The sequence below is a fragment of the Lampetra fluviatilis genome, chromosome 21, assembly GCF_964198595.1.
Source record: "Lampetra fluviatilis chromosome 21, kcLamFluv1.1, whole genome shotgun sequence".
NCBI classification, from domain to species: Eukaryota; Metazoa; Chordata; class Hyperoartia; order Petromyzontiformes; family Petromyzontidae; genus Lampetra; species Lampetra fluviatilis.
The window spans coordinates 1,453,884-1,466,848 of record NC_136295.1 but is presented as its reverse complement, the minus strand read 5'-3'; the positions used below and the strand labels follow the sequence as shown (position 1 = coordinate 1,466,848).

At 48.9% G+C, this 12,965-nt stretch overlaps 1 protein-coding gene across 2 annotated transcripts in view; it reads left to right on the top strand.

The window, feature by feature from the left end:
- Nucleotides 1-12,965, top strand: part of LOC144938128 (uncharacterized) — a 69,648-nt gene that overhangs the window by 16,838 nt on the left and 39,845 nt on the right. For both annotated transcript variants that reach the window (XM_078865840.1, XM_078865838.1), the window contains exons 2-3: nt 3,728-4,036; nt 11,391-11,564. In XM_078865840.1, coding sequence (XP_078721966.1) covers nt 3,760-4,036; nt 11,391-11,564 — 451 coding nt within the window. In that variant the 5' untranslated portion in view covers nt 3,728-3,759. The remainder of the gene's footprint in view (nt 1-3,727; nt 4,037-11,390; nt 11,565-12,965) is intronic.

Genomic DNA, 12,965 nt, shown 5'->3' with positions numbered 1-12,965 from the left:
GGGGGGGGTTTACCGTACTGCGAAGGTTGTCCCCTTTTCACGTTGTGGAACATTTCTCGATGTACGGCCTATCTCGACTATTCTGATGTTGACCGCTTGATCCATGCCTTTTGTTGCCAACGATGTAACACGATTTTTGTTCCTGGGTCGTAAGCGTTATTTTATAATTGCTTATGCCTCAAAGGTATAGAAAATGGCTATTATTCCCCACAACCTTTGCTTTTGTGACCAGGTATCTCGGCCTCGCTGTGCGCTGCGTTGCACCGCTAGTCGAGTAGATAACCTTGCGTTCAATAAACCCTCGGAGCCAGGATGAACGTCCAACTCCAATCGTCATTTATTGATTGTAACAAGGTAACACTGGTGAGAAAACACAGATACATCATCTGTTATAATCTGGAAACACCAACACAATGAACACCACAGCATCAGAACATTGTCTTAGATAACAATAGATCCTGGACGGACCAGGCCCCTACATTACCACTGAACAACTAGACAAAGCACAAGCCGGTGCGTTGCATACAGGCACATCGTGTATTCATCCCACTGTACCCCAAATGTACAGCATTACACATAACACTAAACTGTGGATGAGATACTTCGTCATCTTTACTCTCAGGATCGCAACATAGGCACAAGTCTGACTCGACCTACTAAATCACAAGTAACATCCACAATAAGGAAAGTCGCAGGCTTCGTTACTAACTAGGCCTCGTATTTACTACAACAACTTAACGGCACCATAAAGGCATTTACATCACTATAACGGTCATTCCAACATTACAACAGCATTGCCAATATTATAGGAATATACACAAACTTACAGACAATGCTTCTTAAGCTCCCACAATGGACAAGTGCGGCTGTGGTCTCACTGAGATGCGATGCGTGCCGCCATCTCGACTTATTTGTGTAATGGCCGACGCCCGCGTGGTACAGTGGAAATCTAAAATCGTAACTTCCTGGTCACGTGACCAAAATTAGCATAAAAAAACAGGAACTTCCTGTGAACTTACGCTCCACATCTGCCGCGAGGCAAGACACCGGGTCTTTATGTGAAGGAATGACACAAATTCGCCCGTTTTCTCATTGAAAATAGGTACTGGCGGAGCCAGTGGGGTGGGGGTGGCACGTGCCCCCCCCAATGATCCGATCGAAATCCCTAATTTCGATCGGATCATTGGGGATTATTAGGAATAAATCCCGCATTTTGCGACCCCCACTGCCACTGTGTAGCATATTATTACGTGCCAGGGACTCTATGAGAAGATAGGACAATAGTCTGAGTCCATAATTGACAATAAGTAACGGCAAAGCGGTTACAAGTGACTTAGAGAATTGTGCGCAGTTGCGTATACAGAGTACACGACATCTCTGAAAGCATCAACACCTTCAGCGAGCGCGATGCCGATCACACAACGCGGTTCGAATTCGACCCTCGATCAATGGCTGCGCCATCGCCGCACATGCGTCGAATAAAAATCAAGGGACAAGTCCTTACTTACTAACAACTCCTTACTTACTTACAGCTCCTAACATTTTTCATTGCTGGAGGGATTGCCCCTCCGACCTGAAAATCCTGGCTCCACCATTGAAAATTCTGTAGGTCAATTTCAAAGTACAGTGAGGGAAAAAGTATTTGATCCCCTGCTGATTCTGTACGCTTGCCCACTGACAAATAAATGATCAGTCTATAATTTTAATGGCAGGTGTATTTGAACAGTGAGTGACAGAATAACAACAACAAAATCCAGAAAAACGCATGTCAAAAATGTTATACATTGGTTTGCATTTTAATGAGGGAAATAAGTATTTGACCCCTCTGCAAAACATGACTTAGTACTTGGTGGCAAAACCCTTGTTGGCAATCACAGAGGTCAGACGGTTCTTGCAGTTGGTCACCAGGTTTGCACACATCTCAGGAGGGATTTTGTCCCACTTCTCTTTGCAGATCTTCTCCAAGTCATTAAGGTTTCGAGGCTGACGTTTGGCAACTCGAACCTTCAGCTCCCTCCACATATTTTCTATGGGATTAAGGTCTGGAGACTGGCTAGACCACTCCAGGACCTTAATGTGCTTCTTCTTGAGCCAATCCTTTGTTGCCTTGGCCGTGTGTTTTGAGTCATTGTCATGCTGGAATACCCATCCACAACCCATTTTCAATGCCCTGGCTGAGGGAAGGAGGTTCTCACCCAAGATTTGACGGTACATGGCCCCATCCCTTTGATGCGGTGAAGTTGTCCTGTCCCCTTAGCAGAAAAACACCCCCAAAGCATAATGTTTCCACCTCCATGTTTGACGGTGTTCTTGGGGTCATAGGCAGCATTCCTCCTCCTCCAAACACGGCGAGTTGAGTTGATGCCAAAGAGCTCCATTTTGGTCTCATCTGACCACAACACTTTCACCCAGTTGTCCTCTGAATCATTCAGATGTTCATTGGAAAACTTCAGACGGGCATGTATATGTGCTTTCTTGAGCAGGGGGACCTTGTGGGCGCTGCAGCATTTTAGTCCTTCACGGCGTAGTGTGTTACCAACTGTTTTCTTGGTGACTATGGTCCCAGCTGCCTTGAGATCATTGACAAGATCCTCCCGTGTAGTTCTGGGCTGATTCCTCACCGTTCTCATGATCATTGCAACTCCACGAGGTGAGATCTTGCATGGAGCCCCAGGCTGAGGGAGATTGACAGTTATTTTGTGTTTCTTCCATTTGGGAATAATCGCACCAACTGTTGTCACCTTCTCACCAAGCTGCTTGGCGATGGTCTTGTAGCCCATTCCAGCCTTGTGTAGGTCTACAATCTTGTCCCTGACACCCTTGGATACCTCTTTGGTCTTGGCCATGGTGGAGAGTTTGGAAACTGATTGATTGATTGCTGCTGTGAACAGGTGTCTTCTATACAGGTAACAAAGTACTCCCTTTAAGAGTGTGCTCCTAATCTCAGCTCGTTACCTGTATAAAAGACATCTGAGAGCCAGAAATCTTTCTGATTGAGAGGGGGTCAAATACTTATTTCCCTCATTAAAATACAAATCAATTTATAACATTTTTGACATGCGTTTTTCTGGATTTTGTTGTTGTTATTCTGTCTCTCACTGTTCAAATAAACCTGCCATTCAAATTATAGACTGATTATTTCTTTGTCAGTGTGCAAATGTACAAAATCAGCAGGGGATCAAATACTTTTTTCCCTCACTGTATCACTGTCCTGGTCACAAAAGCAAAATTTGTGGGGAATAATAGCCATTTTGTACTTTTGAGGCATAAGTAATTGGAAAATAACACTTAAACCCAGGAACAAAAAATATAATGTTTTTGTTACACAGTGAATTATCGCAACGCTCTCATTACCCCGATCTGCCCAACAACCTCACGTGCAGGGCCCACGCGCCTGGCCAGCACACCCAACTTTATTTGTGTGGCTCACTGGGAAAAATAAATATTGCTGAAGAACTCTCCTCTGGAGTTACCACACTCCATTCTGCCCCACTTGTTTGTAAGGTCGATTTCCTTAACCCAGTCCTCGATAGCTGCCTCCGAGCCCACTCTAGCGTTTATGACGTTTCGGTATATTTATTTCAGAATTTTGAGACGCCCTTTGTGAAGAGACATCATTCTCAAAAATGCGGCCCTCCATCAGAAACCTACTGCTCTGCAGCCACTTACCCGGCTCGCTTGCGTTGAACCTACGCGTTGTTATTCTTTTGTGTTGCTGTGCTTGCAGAAAACTTCCCTATGGAAATCTAGCGACGAGGCATGTGCGACCAGCAGCAGCCAGACCCGTTGCACGCACCGGCAACGAACGTGATGGAAGAGGAGACAGCGGAAGGCGGCGGAGGTGGTGAGGGGACGTGGAGCAGCAGCAGCGGCAGGGGCAGCAGCAGCAGCGACTCGCGTGACGACCGGCAAGCCAAAGGGCAGGGAACGGAGCAGAAGCCGGCGGGCAGAGAGAACGGATTGCCATGGAACCTGAACCCACAATCTGACGCTGCCGCTGCTGCCGCTACTACCGTTGCTGCTTCAGATAAAAAACGTGAGTTTCTGTGTTTACAGGGGAGAGGGTGTTGCTCTAACATATCAGTAAACGTGGCGCAAGACCCGCAGAGGTGACCTTGCTTTGCCTCGTATCGTTTCTATTGCCGTCGCAATATACTGTGGCAATCATACGGTGGCAATTAAACCGCAGGCAACGTGTGAAGGCAACGTTCGAAAGCTAAGATAGTCTTTGATTAATTAAAACATAAAATGCTGATACCCATACACTCATAGTTTTTTCGTATATATGACAGAAAGAAATCCTGAAATCAGCTGTAATAATTCTCAGCTATGCAATGCTTAATGATATACAGTAGTGAAACTCCTATTATCCTCCCCCCTTTGACCTCCTCTTCCTCGGTGCCATGGTGGATAGGAGATGTTAACTACCTCACCTGGTATGGAGGTCGTGGGTTCGATCCCGACCCTGACGACTGCTGCTGTATATTTGGAGTTTGCATGTTCTCCCCGTGCTCGCATGGATTATTCTCCCAGTCATCTAGTTTTCCCTCCACATTTAGAATGAACGTGCATTCAAAGTATTTGGCTGCTGCTATAAATGTCCACGTGACGAGCCACTTCCTTAAGCTTTAATTGGTGGCCAGGTCGCCGCTGAAACAGAGCTACATAGCTCAGTGGGCCTTACCTGGTAAAATAAACATATTTTATTCTCGTTTATGATGATTATATTAGCCGCCACCCCAAGTTTATCTGTGGATTTCCCTCTTATCCCATTGTCCGTTATTTTATCCATGCTTTTGCGTGGATAACAGCAATAAACTAGACGTCCGGGGGGAATGCATCCGACTATTCGCACTAATTCGTCGTTTAGAATTATATTATTGATTTTTCATGTTTTTTTAAAGTTATATTGCCCAAACGTAACAATACGTTTGGTCACGTTGCATTGGCAGTGATACACGGTGAACAAATAGCAAAAAAATATAATACGTTCATCAATAGCATTGTTGGCTTAACATCACCTCTTATATCATTTTCCTTTTATGGCCATAGTGTAATTAACGGAAATGTAGGGTATTTTTTGTTAAATGTAAAAATAGCATTTGCCTCTACTTTGCATAATTCATGAACAAGTAACTCGTGCAAGATTTGCTGCATGTATTTCGAGTGCAATAATGCATTTTAATTGACACTTTTGTGAGGAAGCTAAAGGCAGCAATTACAGATGACGCCACAGAACTATGTATCCATGGCAGATCTCTCGTCCACGAAAGCATAATTATACTAGCGTTGGTTTATCTACTTTGTCTTTCTCGCCAATGTTTTCCCAATTGTACGTACGTATGTTGCACTTTTTTTCACCATACGTAGCCAACCGTGTTAATCGGAGGTGCCATCTGTGCTAATTGTGATTTCGGTCTCTCAAAGCAGTGCAACCACTGTGCTAAAGGACTGCTCACGGAAGCGGATATCACAGAGCTACCTCTGAGGTCCCTTCATGAGCCGAATAAACCACACCGTGGGGATTGCACAACACATGTTTAGTACGTGACTCCATTTCGTGTTTGTTGTGTGCAAGTTATCGGTGACCAGGCTGAGATCATCAACCCACTGCACTTGGGAACCCAGCCTAATCACAGGCGGGTGAACTCTAGAATCGAACACATCATCTCGGCAAGGCCAGCTCTGACCTCCGAGCCATTCAGCCACCGGCTGGGTGTAGCACAGCACAGTATACTATAACACGGTGTATATTTACTGTGGTTGTGACTGCACAACCAGCAGTGGAGGGAGATTAAACGGACACGTAGAGAGTGGTACACTGTTGGAATAGGAAAATGAATGTGCAGAAGTTCAACTCCAGTTCAAATTAAAGTTTTTATTACACATAGGGCATGGGGAAATATAGGTTAATTCAACATGGTTGGGTTCAAATTTAAAATACCTCAAGGATTATTTATATTGTCTCTCCCATGTTTGGTATGCACCTTATTGGCAAGTTCCGTATTTAAGATACCCTCCCAGTAAATATGGAACGTTGGGCCAACGTTCCGCATTTACTGGGTGATTGCCTTTGGATTGAAGGCAATAACCATGGCATGCTTGCGTTCCAGGTGTGAGAATTGGTTCCACGGGGTGCCGCCGTCCCATCCTCGTTACGGGGGCTGCCGTGTTGCGGCGAAATTCAGTTCAGTGTCGTACGATATAAACTCCTATGCCCATCCTACCATCCGTATTTTAAAATATCATAATTATCCTGGCTCACTTAATTTTGCTTCCACGTTTTTTTGTTTGCCCCCCCCTCTCCAAAATATGTTTACGAAAACAAAACTCAATCATACAAATTGCAAATAAATATCCGTCACTGTATTGATTCATGTAATGGTTTGTACAAAGCTTTTTGGGGTTTTCTTGAGTAATTGACGGCATGGCCGTGACTCAGCTCACGTGGTTCTTTGGTGGAGCTCACCCCGAGCTATAAATGCTGATACGTGTGTAATAAACCTCCTTGAGACGGCTTCCGGAATCAGTCCTTTTTATTTTCAACTTCCACAGTTACACTTTACACACACTCCCCGTTGCTGGCAGACAACGGAGAGAGGGCAGACTTCTCGCCAAGTCCCCACCGCGCACGTGGCACCCAGAGCCCCGTACGCGCGTGACTCTTCCTCTTGTCGTTCCCAAGTCTGCTCAAGACTGTCCTCTCTCCCTCTCTCTTAATCCCTTCGTCACGTGGTACCCCCCAGCCAATCATCTATAGACAGCGTTGACCGTTCCCGATGATTCCCTGTCAATCCCGGGACCACGCCTCTGATCCGGCTCCCCATTAGCTGAGGCCCCCATTGGCCAGGCCAACCACCCCTGCTAACACGCCGCGATCACACCGAGGCCATGCTCCCTGGCTCATCCCTTATTGGCTACAAAGCAGAACCGGCAAGCCAATCCCCACGTGAACCCTCTATGGCTGTTATTACATCACCCCCCCCCCCCCCGGTGAAAAAAATCAGCCGTCTCGGCTAGGAAAAGGGTGATCAACCAATTCCGTAAAACATCTTATTAGGGCACCAAGGTGCGTTTAACAATAAAGGGTGACGGCGTCCCCGCGCCGAACAACACTTAAAAACAGTCACCCATGTAAAGCCCGACATACATTAGGGCGCCCCTGCAGCGCGGTAACAACAGGGAGAACAGCTAGATGATCAAACGTTAACGAAACGGGAGAGATTTCGATCGCGTACACGACGCGGGACCCTCTCCGCTTCCGGCGCATGGTCGCTTCGCTTTCAGATCGACAGGAGGTGGTAGACTTGAAGAAGAAGAAGGTTGTTGGTTCTCGGTCATGTCCAGGGCAGGCCTGTTTGCGGATGGTATGGGGAAGTGCGAATTTTCTTTGTACCCAGCGCGTCGCAAACCTCCTTAAGCAATTTAGAGGAGAAGTTCTGCCCTTGATCTGTGAGCAGCCTCTCAGGTGCCCCTTTATCCATGACATACCCGTTCAAGAAAGCGTCGGTGATGGACGCAGCCGTTTGGTCGGGCAGAGGCCAGGCCATCGGCCATCGAGAAAAATATTCCACCCCGACGAGAAGGTATTTATTGCCCCTAGCCGACGGGGGAAACGGGCCCAGAATGTCCAGAGCAACCAATTCGTTGATGCAGGACACCTCAATGGAACGTAACGGCGGCACATAGTGGTTCCAAGGCGGTTTCCTCTTTGCACAATCATGGCATGAGCGGACAAAGTCATTGACGTCTGCCGTAATACCGGCCCCTTGGCAGAAGAGGCGACAGCAGAGGTCGGCAGCGGCAGTCACGGGCGAAATGGCCTCGTCTGCCACACTTGAAACACGCGGCCGTCGTCGGCCGGCGGTCGGAAGACCCGGCCCCCGCACGTGGACGGCCTGCGTAGTCGCCTCGCTGGTCGCGCAGCCGCCGTCTCGGAACCCTATGCGGAACAGCAGCAGCCAGCATGTCATCGTCGCCGGAGTCATCGGAGCAGTGGACAACCAGTCGTGGAGACCACCCCAAGGGCGGCCTGTCTATTTCAGGTTTCCCCGTCCACGCCGCCATCTGGTCCCAACGCTTGATATTAAACTTAGCGTCCAGGCAGCGCGCCACCCATCGCGATGTGAGCGGTTCGTGGCCGCAGACTGGTAGAGAAATGTTGAGCTCCTGAGACAACTCCAGCATACGGGAAAGGATGAGAGGATCCAAATGATCGGCCGTCGCGTCGGGGTAGGCAGCCATGGCCAGCGCCATCAACGCCCCCCGATAAGCCAAAGGTGACTCCTCCGATCCTCGGCGACGCGACATAAATTTTCTGGTGGCTGACGTCGGTGGGTCGTAAAATTCCGCCATCTCTGCGAACGCATCTCGCAGTGTCTTCTTGGACGCTGGGATGGAGCGGAAGACCCCCAGAGAAACGTCATCAAGCAGTGTAGGTAGCGCTCCCAGCGCCTCATCCTCCGTCCAGTTGACGGATCTAAAAGCCGACTCGAAGCGCCATGTAAAAGCACTCCAATCGCCCCCGGCGAGAAATTCTTTGATCTGTGGAAGGCGATGTCCGCGGTGGCAAGCGCGCGCCGCAGGCGTCTCCGACTGCTGTTCCCGCGTCCCACCCGTCGCAGGCAAAATGGCGTCTGGCGGCCGCGTGTTGGCAGGCGCGCCCAAAATGGCGGCCGACGGCTCCCGCACAGCCGGCCCGCCCACAACGACGGCTTCTTCCCACGTGGCAGGAGCAATGGTGGACCCAGTTTCTTTCTCAGGACCCCTTCCCGCGGCGTCCAGCTGATCCGTAATCTGGCGACCCACGGCTGGAGAGGACGCCACCGCGGTCACCAGACTTAGCAGAATGGCGCGTAACGATTCGATCTGCTCCGCCATCAGCCGCCATCCGTCTTTTCTTCCTGCGGTGGTCGCATCTTCTCCCAGTCGACGCGGAGAGGCGTCGAGGAGAGAAGTATCAGCAGGCGGCATAGGGGCTGTAGCCCCCAACAGCTCATCTTCATCCGTCTCGACCTCTTCCTCCGATGGGGGCACGGGCAGGTTCTTTTTTCTGAGGTGTTTGGACATCTTGACGATCGTCCGAACGGTCGCAGAAGGACTTCTGACACCAATGTAATAAACCTCCTTGAGACGGCTTCCGGAATCAGTCCTTTTTATTTTCAACTTCCACAGTTACACTTTACACACACTCCCCGTTGCTGGCAGACAACGGAGAGAGGGCAGACTTCTCGCCAAGTCCCCACCGCGCACGTGGCACCCAGAGCCCCGTACGCGCGTGACTCTTCCTCTTGTCGTTCCCAAGTCTGCTCAAGACTGTCCTCTCTCCCTCTCTCTTAATCCCTTCGTCACGTGGTACCCCCCAGCCAATCATCTATAGACAGCGTTGACCGTTCCCGATGATTCCCTGTCAATCCCGGGACCACGCCTCTGATCCGGCTCCCCATTAGCTGAGGCCCCCATTGGCCAGGCCAACCACCCCTGCTAACACGCCGCGATCACGCCGAGGCCATGCTCCATGGCTCATCCCTTATTGGCTACAAAGCAGGACCGGCAAGCCAATCCCCACGTGAACCCTCTATGGCTGTTATTACACGTGAATTGCCTTTGTACTGTAGGCCAATCCGTTTCAAAGACGATGCCATCTAATTATCAGAGTTTGTTGGTTTGCATGTTCACCCAACGTCCGTGTGGTGACTGTAAACTAGATTCCTTGCTAAAATGTATCTATTTGGTGTTTGAACATCTTAACACCTCCTGTTTTATTTTTCCAGAAAGGGTAAAACTTATTCTTACTTTTTCATAGGATTCACGTGTATGGCAGGTGGCGCATTCTAATAATGCAGCGCATCGAGAACAGTTGAATGCACAAATAAAAACTCTTGCAATGACAAAGCGTGCAAAGCCCTGGTTCATCGTAGCCTTGCTATCGCATTGCACACGACAGCCTTAACAATACTAAATATCAAACAATATACGATGCATACACTGTGCACAGTATGTATATACAATGCAAGATATTGTAGTTTGTACAGGATCATTGAGTTTAGTAATCATCAACTTAAGTTGTATTTGTTAAAGTCTGGCAGAGTAATGATTTGATGCTTTTTGTGTGTTTAGTGTTGTGGTCCTTCCCCTGCGCCTCCGATTCGCGCGTTTGGCTATGTACGGGAGTGTAAAAGAAGTTCAAATACAGAATTACATTTTATACGTAGGCTTTCATGACCAATGTTAAGATTTATATTTCGTGTCTTTTTGGTGAGGTTCTTTCGGTATAATGTTTTTTTTTTAACCTCCACCGCCCTACAGCCAACACATTAAAGTTGTCACGTGGGCAACTTTGCCAATTGATTCATGTTTTTGAAGCAAACCGGAGAATGTTGAAAAGCAAAGTGACATGTTGAGAATCAATAATAGAGGTTTTTCTACTGCTCCATTACCCTTGTCACTGTTCATTATGTGTCTGCAAATTATTAAACAGGGCCCTCCCCAGAGACACTTTGCAGTGAGCGCGATACGATGGCTGATTCCCTGCGTGATTAACTCACTCTCAGATGGGAAGCGGTGAGAGGCGTAGTGGCAACAAAAAAACACCAGTAAATACTGTCCTGGCTAGGTGACCAAAATAAAGTCATAATCACGAAAGGATAAACGTGACAATTCGCCGTGGGTATGATCTTGATCTGCGAGTGTTCGACGATGGCGGTGGCACGACGCCTCCCGGCTCCTCGGACCGTTGAGAATGTTCTGCTGCGACGTTCCGCCGGAGATCACCTCCAGTGCCATCGGATGTTAACACCTCAGCTGTCACGAGAGCTGAGGTGAAAAAACAATCAGTGGGAATATTTGCCGACGTGACAAGTTGATTTTATTCGCTCCGCCATATGGCGGAGGATTATAGCTACAAAATTGACATTGTACCGACATGATGACTTCACGCAAATTTACAACGTATTATGAGTCACAGTTTCCATGCTGGTGGTTTCACGTCGAATTTACTGCGCATACTACAGTACTCGCTATCTAAAGAAGACTCGTGTTAGTGACATTGCGCTTTCGGCTTTTCGCAAACCGTCACGGCAGCTGCCGTGTGTTGTAACAGCGCACTCCGCCTTCAGGCGTTGTAACAGCGCACTCCGCCTTCAGGCGTTGTAACAGTGCACTCCGCCTTCAGGCGTTGTAACAGCGCACTCCACCTTCAGGCGTTGTAACAGCGCACTCCGTCTTCAGGCGTTGTAACAGCGCACTCCGCCTTCAGGCGTTGTAACAGCGCACTCCGTCTTCAGGCGTTGTAACAGCGCACTCCGCCTGAAGGCGGCACGTCGCGCGTTTCCCGTGCGCCCACCCGCCGGCCGTTCTCCGTTCCCCCTGCGGTCGCTTTCTGTGTGCAGAGCGGGGCGCGGGAGCGACGCGGCCTCGAGCCACGGCGGGTGGCGGCGATCCCGACGCGAGAGCCACGGAGCCGGAGCTGCAGGCGGGCGGCTTGGCTGAGGACGCCGACCCCGGGGCTGGGGCGGCGGCGACGACGGCCGTCGCCGCCTACCAGAAGATTTCTCTGGAGAAGGGTGCGTCGTGACCGAAACCGTTTGCGCGATGACTCGTTTGCTTTCGGGCTCTTCGGTGGTCTGTGTTTTGTAAAGAACCTCTCGATAAAAAAAACAACGTACGTGAAGGTGAAGAAGACGTTAAATACGGCATGGTGTGTTGTTTTCAGAGCAAGATTAAGGCGGTGGCTTTTTTCTGGCGCTTGCGGCGTTCATTGCGCATTGCAGCCGCTGCTTCTGCTGCTCCATTACGCTTGTCACTGTTCATCGCGTGTCTGAAAATTATTAAACAGGGCCAAACCAAGAGACACTTTGCAGTGAGCGCGACACGATGGCTGATTTCCTGCGTGATTAACTCACTCTCAGATAGGAAGCGGTGAGAGGCGTAGCGGGGAAAAAAACCACCAGTAAATACTGCACTGGCTAGGTTACAAAAAATATAGAATTACAAGAGGATAAATGTGAAAATTCGCCAAGGGTATGATCTTGATCTGTGAGTGTTCAACAATGGCGGTGGCACGACGCCTCCCGGCTCCTCGGACCGTGCCAGGCACTGTGCACAAGAGGCGGCGAGATGACAGGCTCGGGTACGCGGAGCAGCGCACACGGGCATCCTTGAGCCCAAATCGGGGGAGAGCGACGCGATTGTGAATGTGAATATTCATAAGCAGCTTCTCCAGCGTGCGTTAACATTCAGAATCAGTCTAGCGGTAAGCCACCCACCCCTCCTTTCATAGCCACAGCCCAAGACTGCAGTCTATTCAAAATCCACCACTGTGCTGTACAGAGAACTCGAAAAGTGCTGATTATTATTCTAGCACCACACGTCACACATGAGTGATGTGTATTTCTTTCTTTCTTATAATCTCGCATAAAAAACGTTATCACACTATCACATGGTAAGTGTTATTTTTTTCGTAATCCAATTTACGTCTTGGTGTTTACCATACGTCAAAGTGATTTTTTGCTCAAATGAGCATTGAGGAGGTGAGCTCATCTTGGATTTTACGACCCTGAGCCAGTTGTGAAAATTACACATTCCTATGGCGGGGGTGAGTATCCTTAAGAAAACCACTAATTGATTTCCCCACAAAGCGGTACCTATTTTATCGGCCTAGGAGGGATGATGGCTTGAATCAACCTGAACAACCAGGATTTGAATTCACAACCTTTTGATTGCGAGCCACCCACTCTACCGCTGAGCCACGTGGCTGGTTTGCCTATTGATGTGCTGCCTATGGATGTGCCGCCCGTGTATTTATGGCGAACGCAATTGTTAACTCCTCACACCGACCTGCGTAAACCCGAGATAGCTCCTACGAAGGCGACTGCGAATGGTTTAAGTCTCAGGACGCCTCATACAAACCGGAGTTTCAAAGGTGGCTCCTGTGTTTCCCAAGCGTAGAGAAGACAGAGCAACAA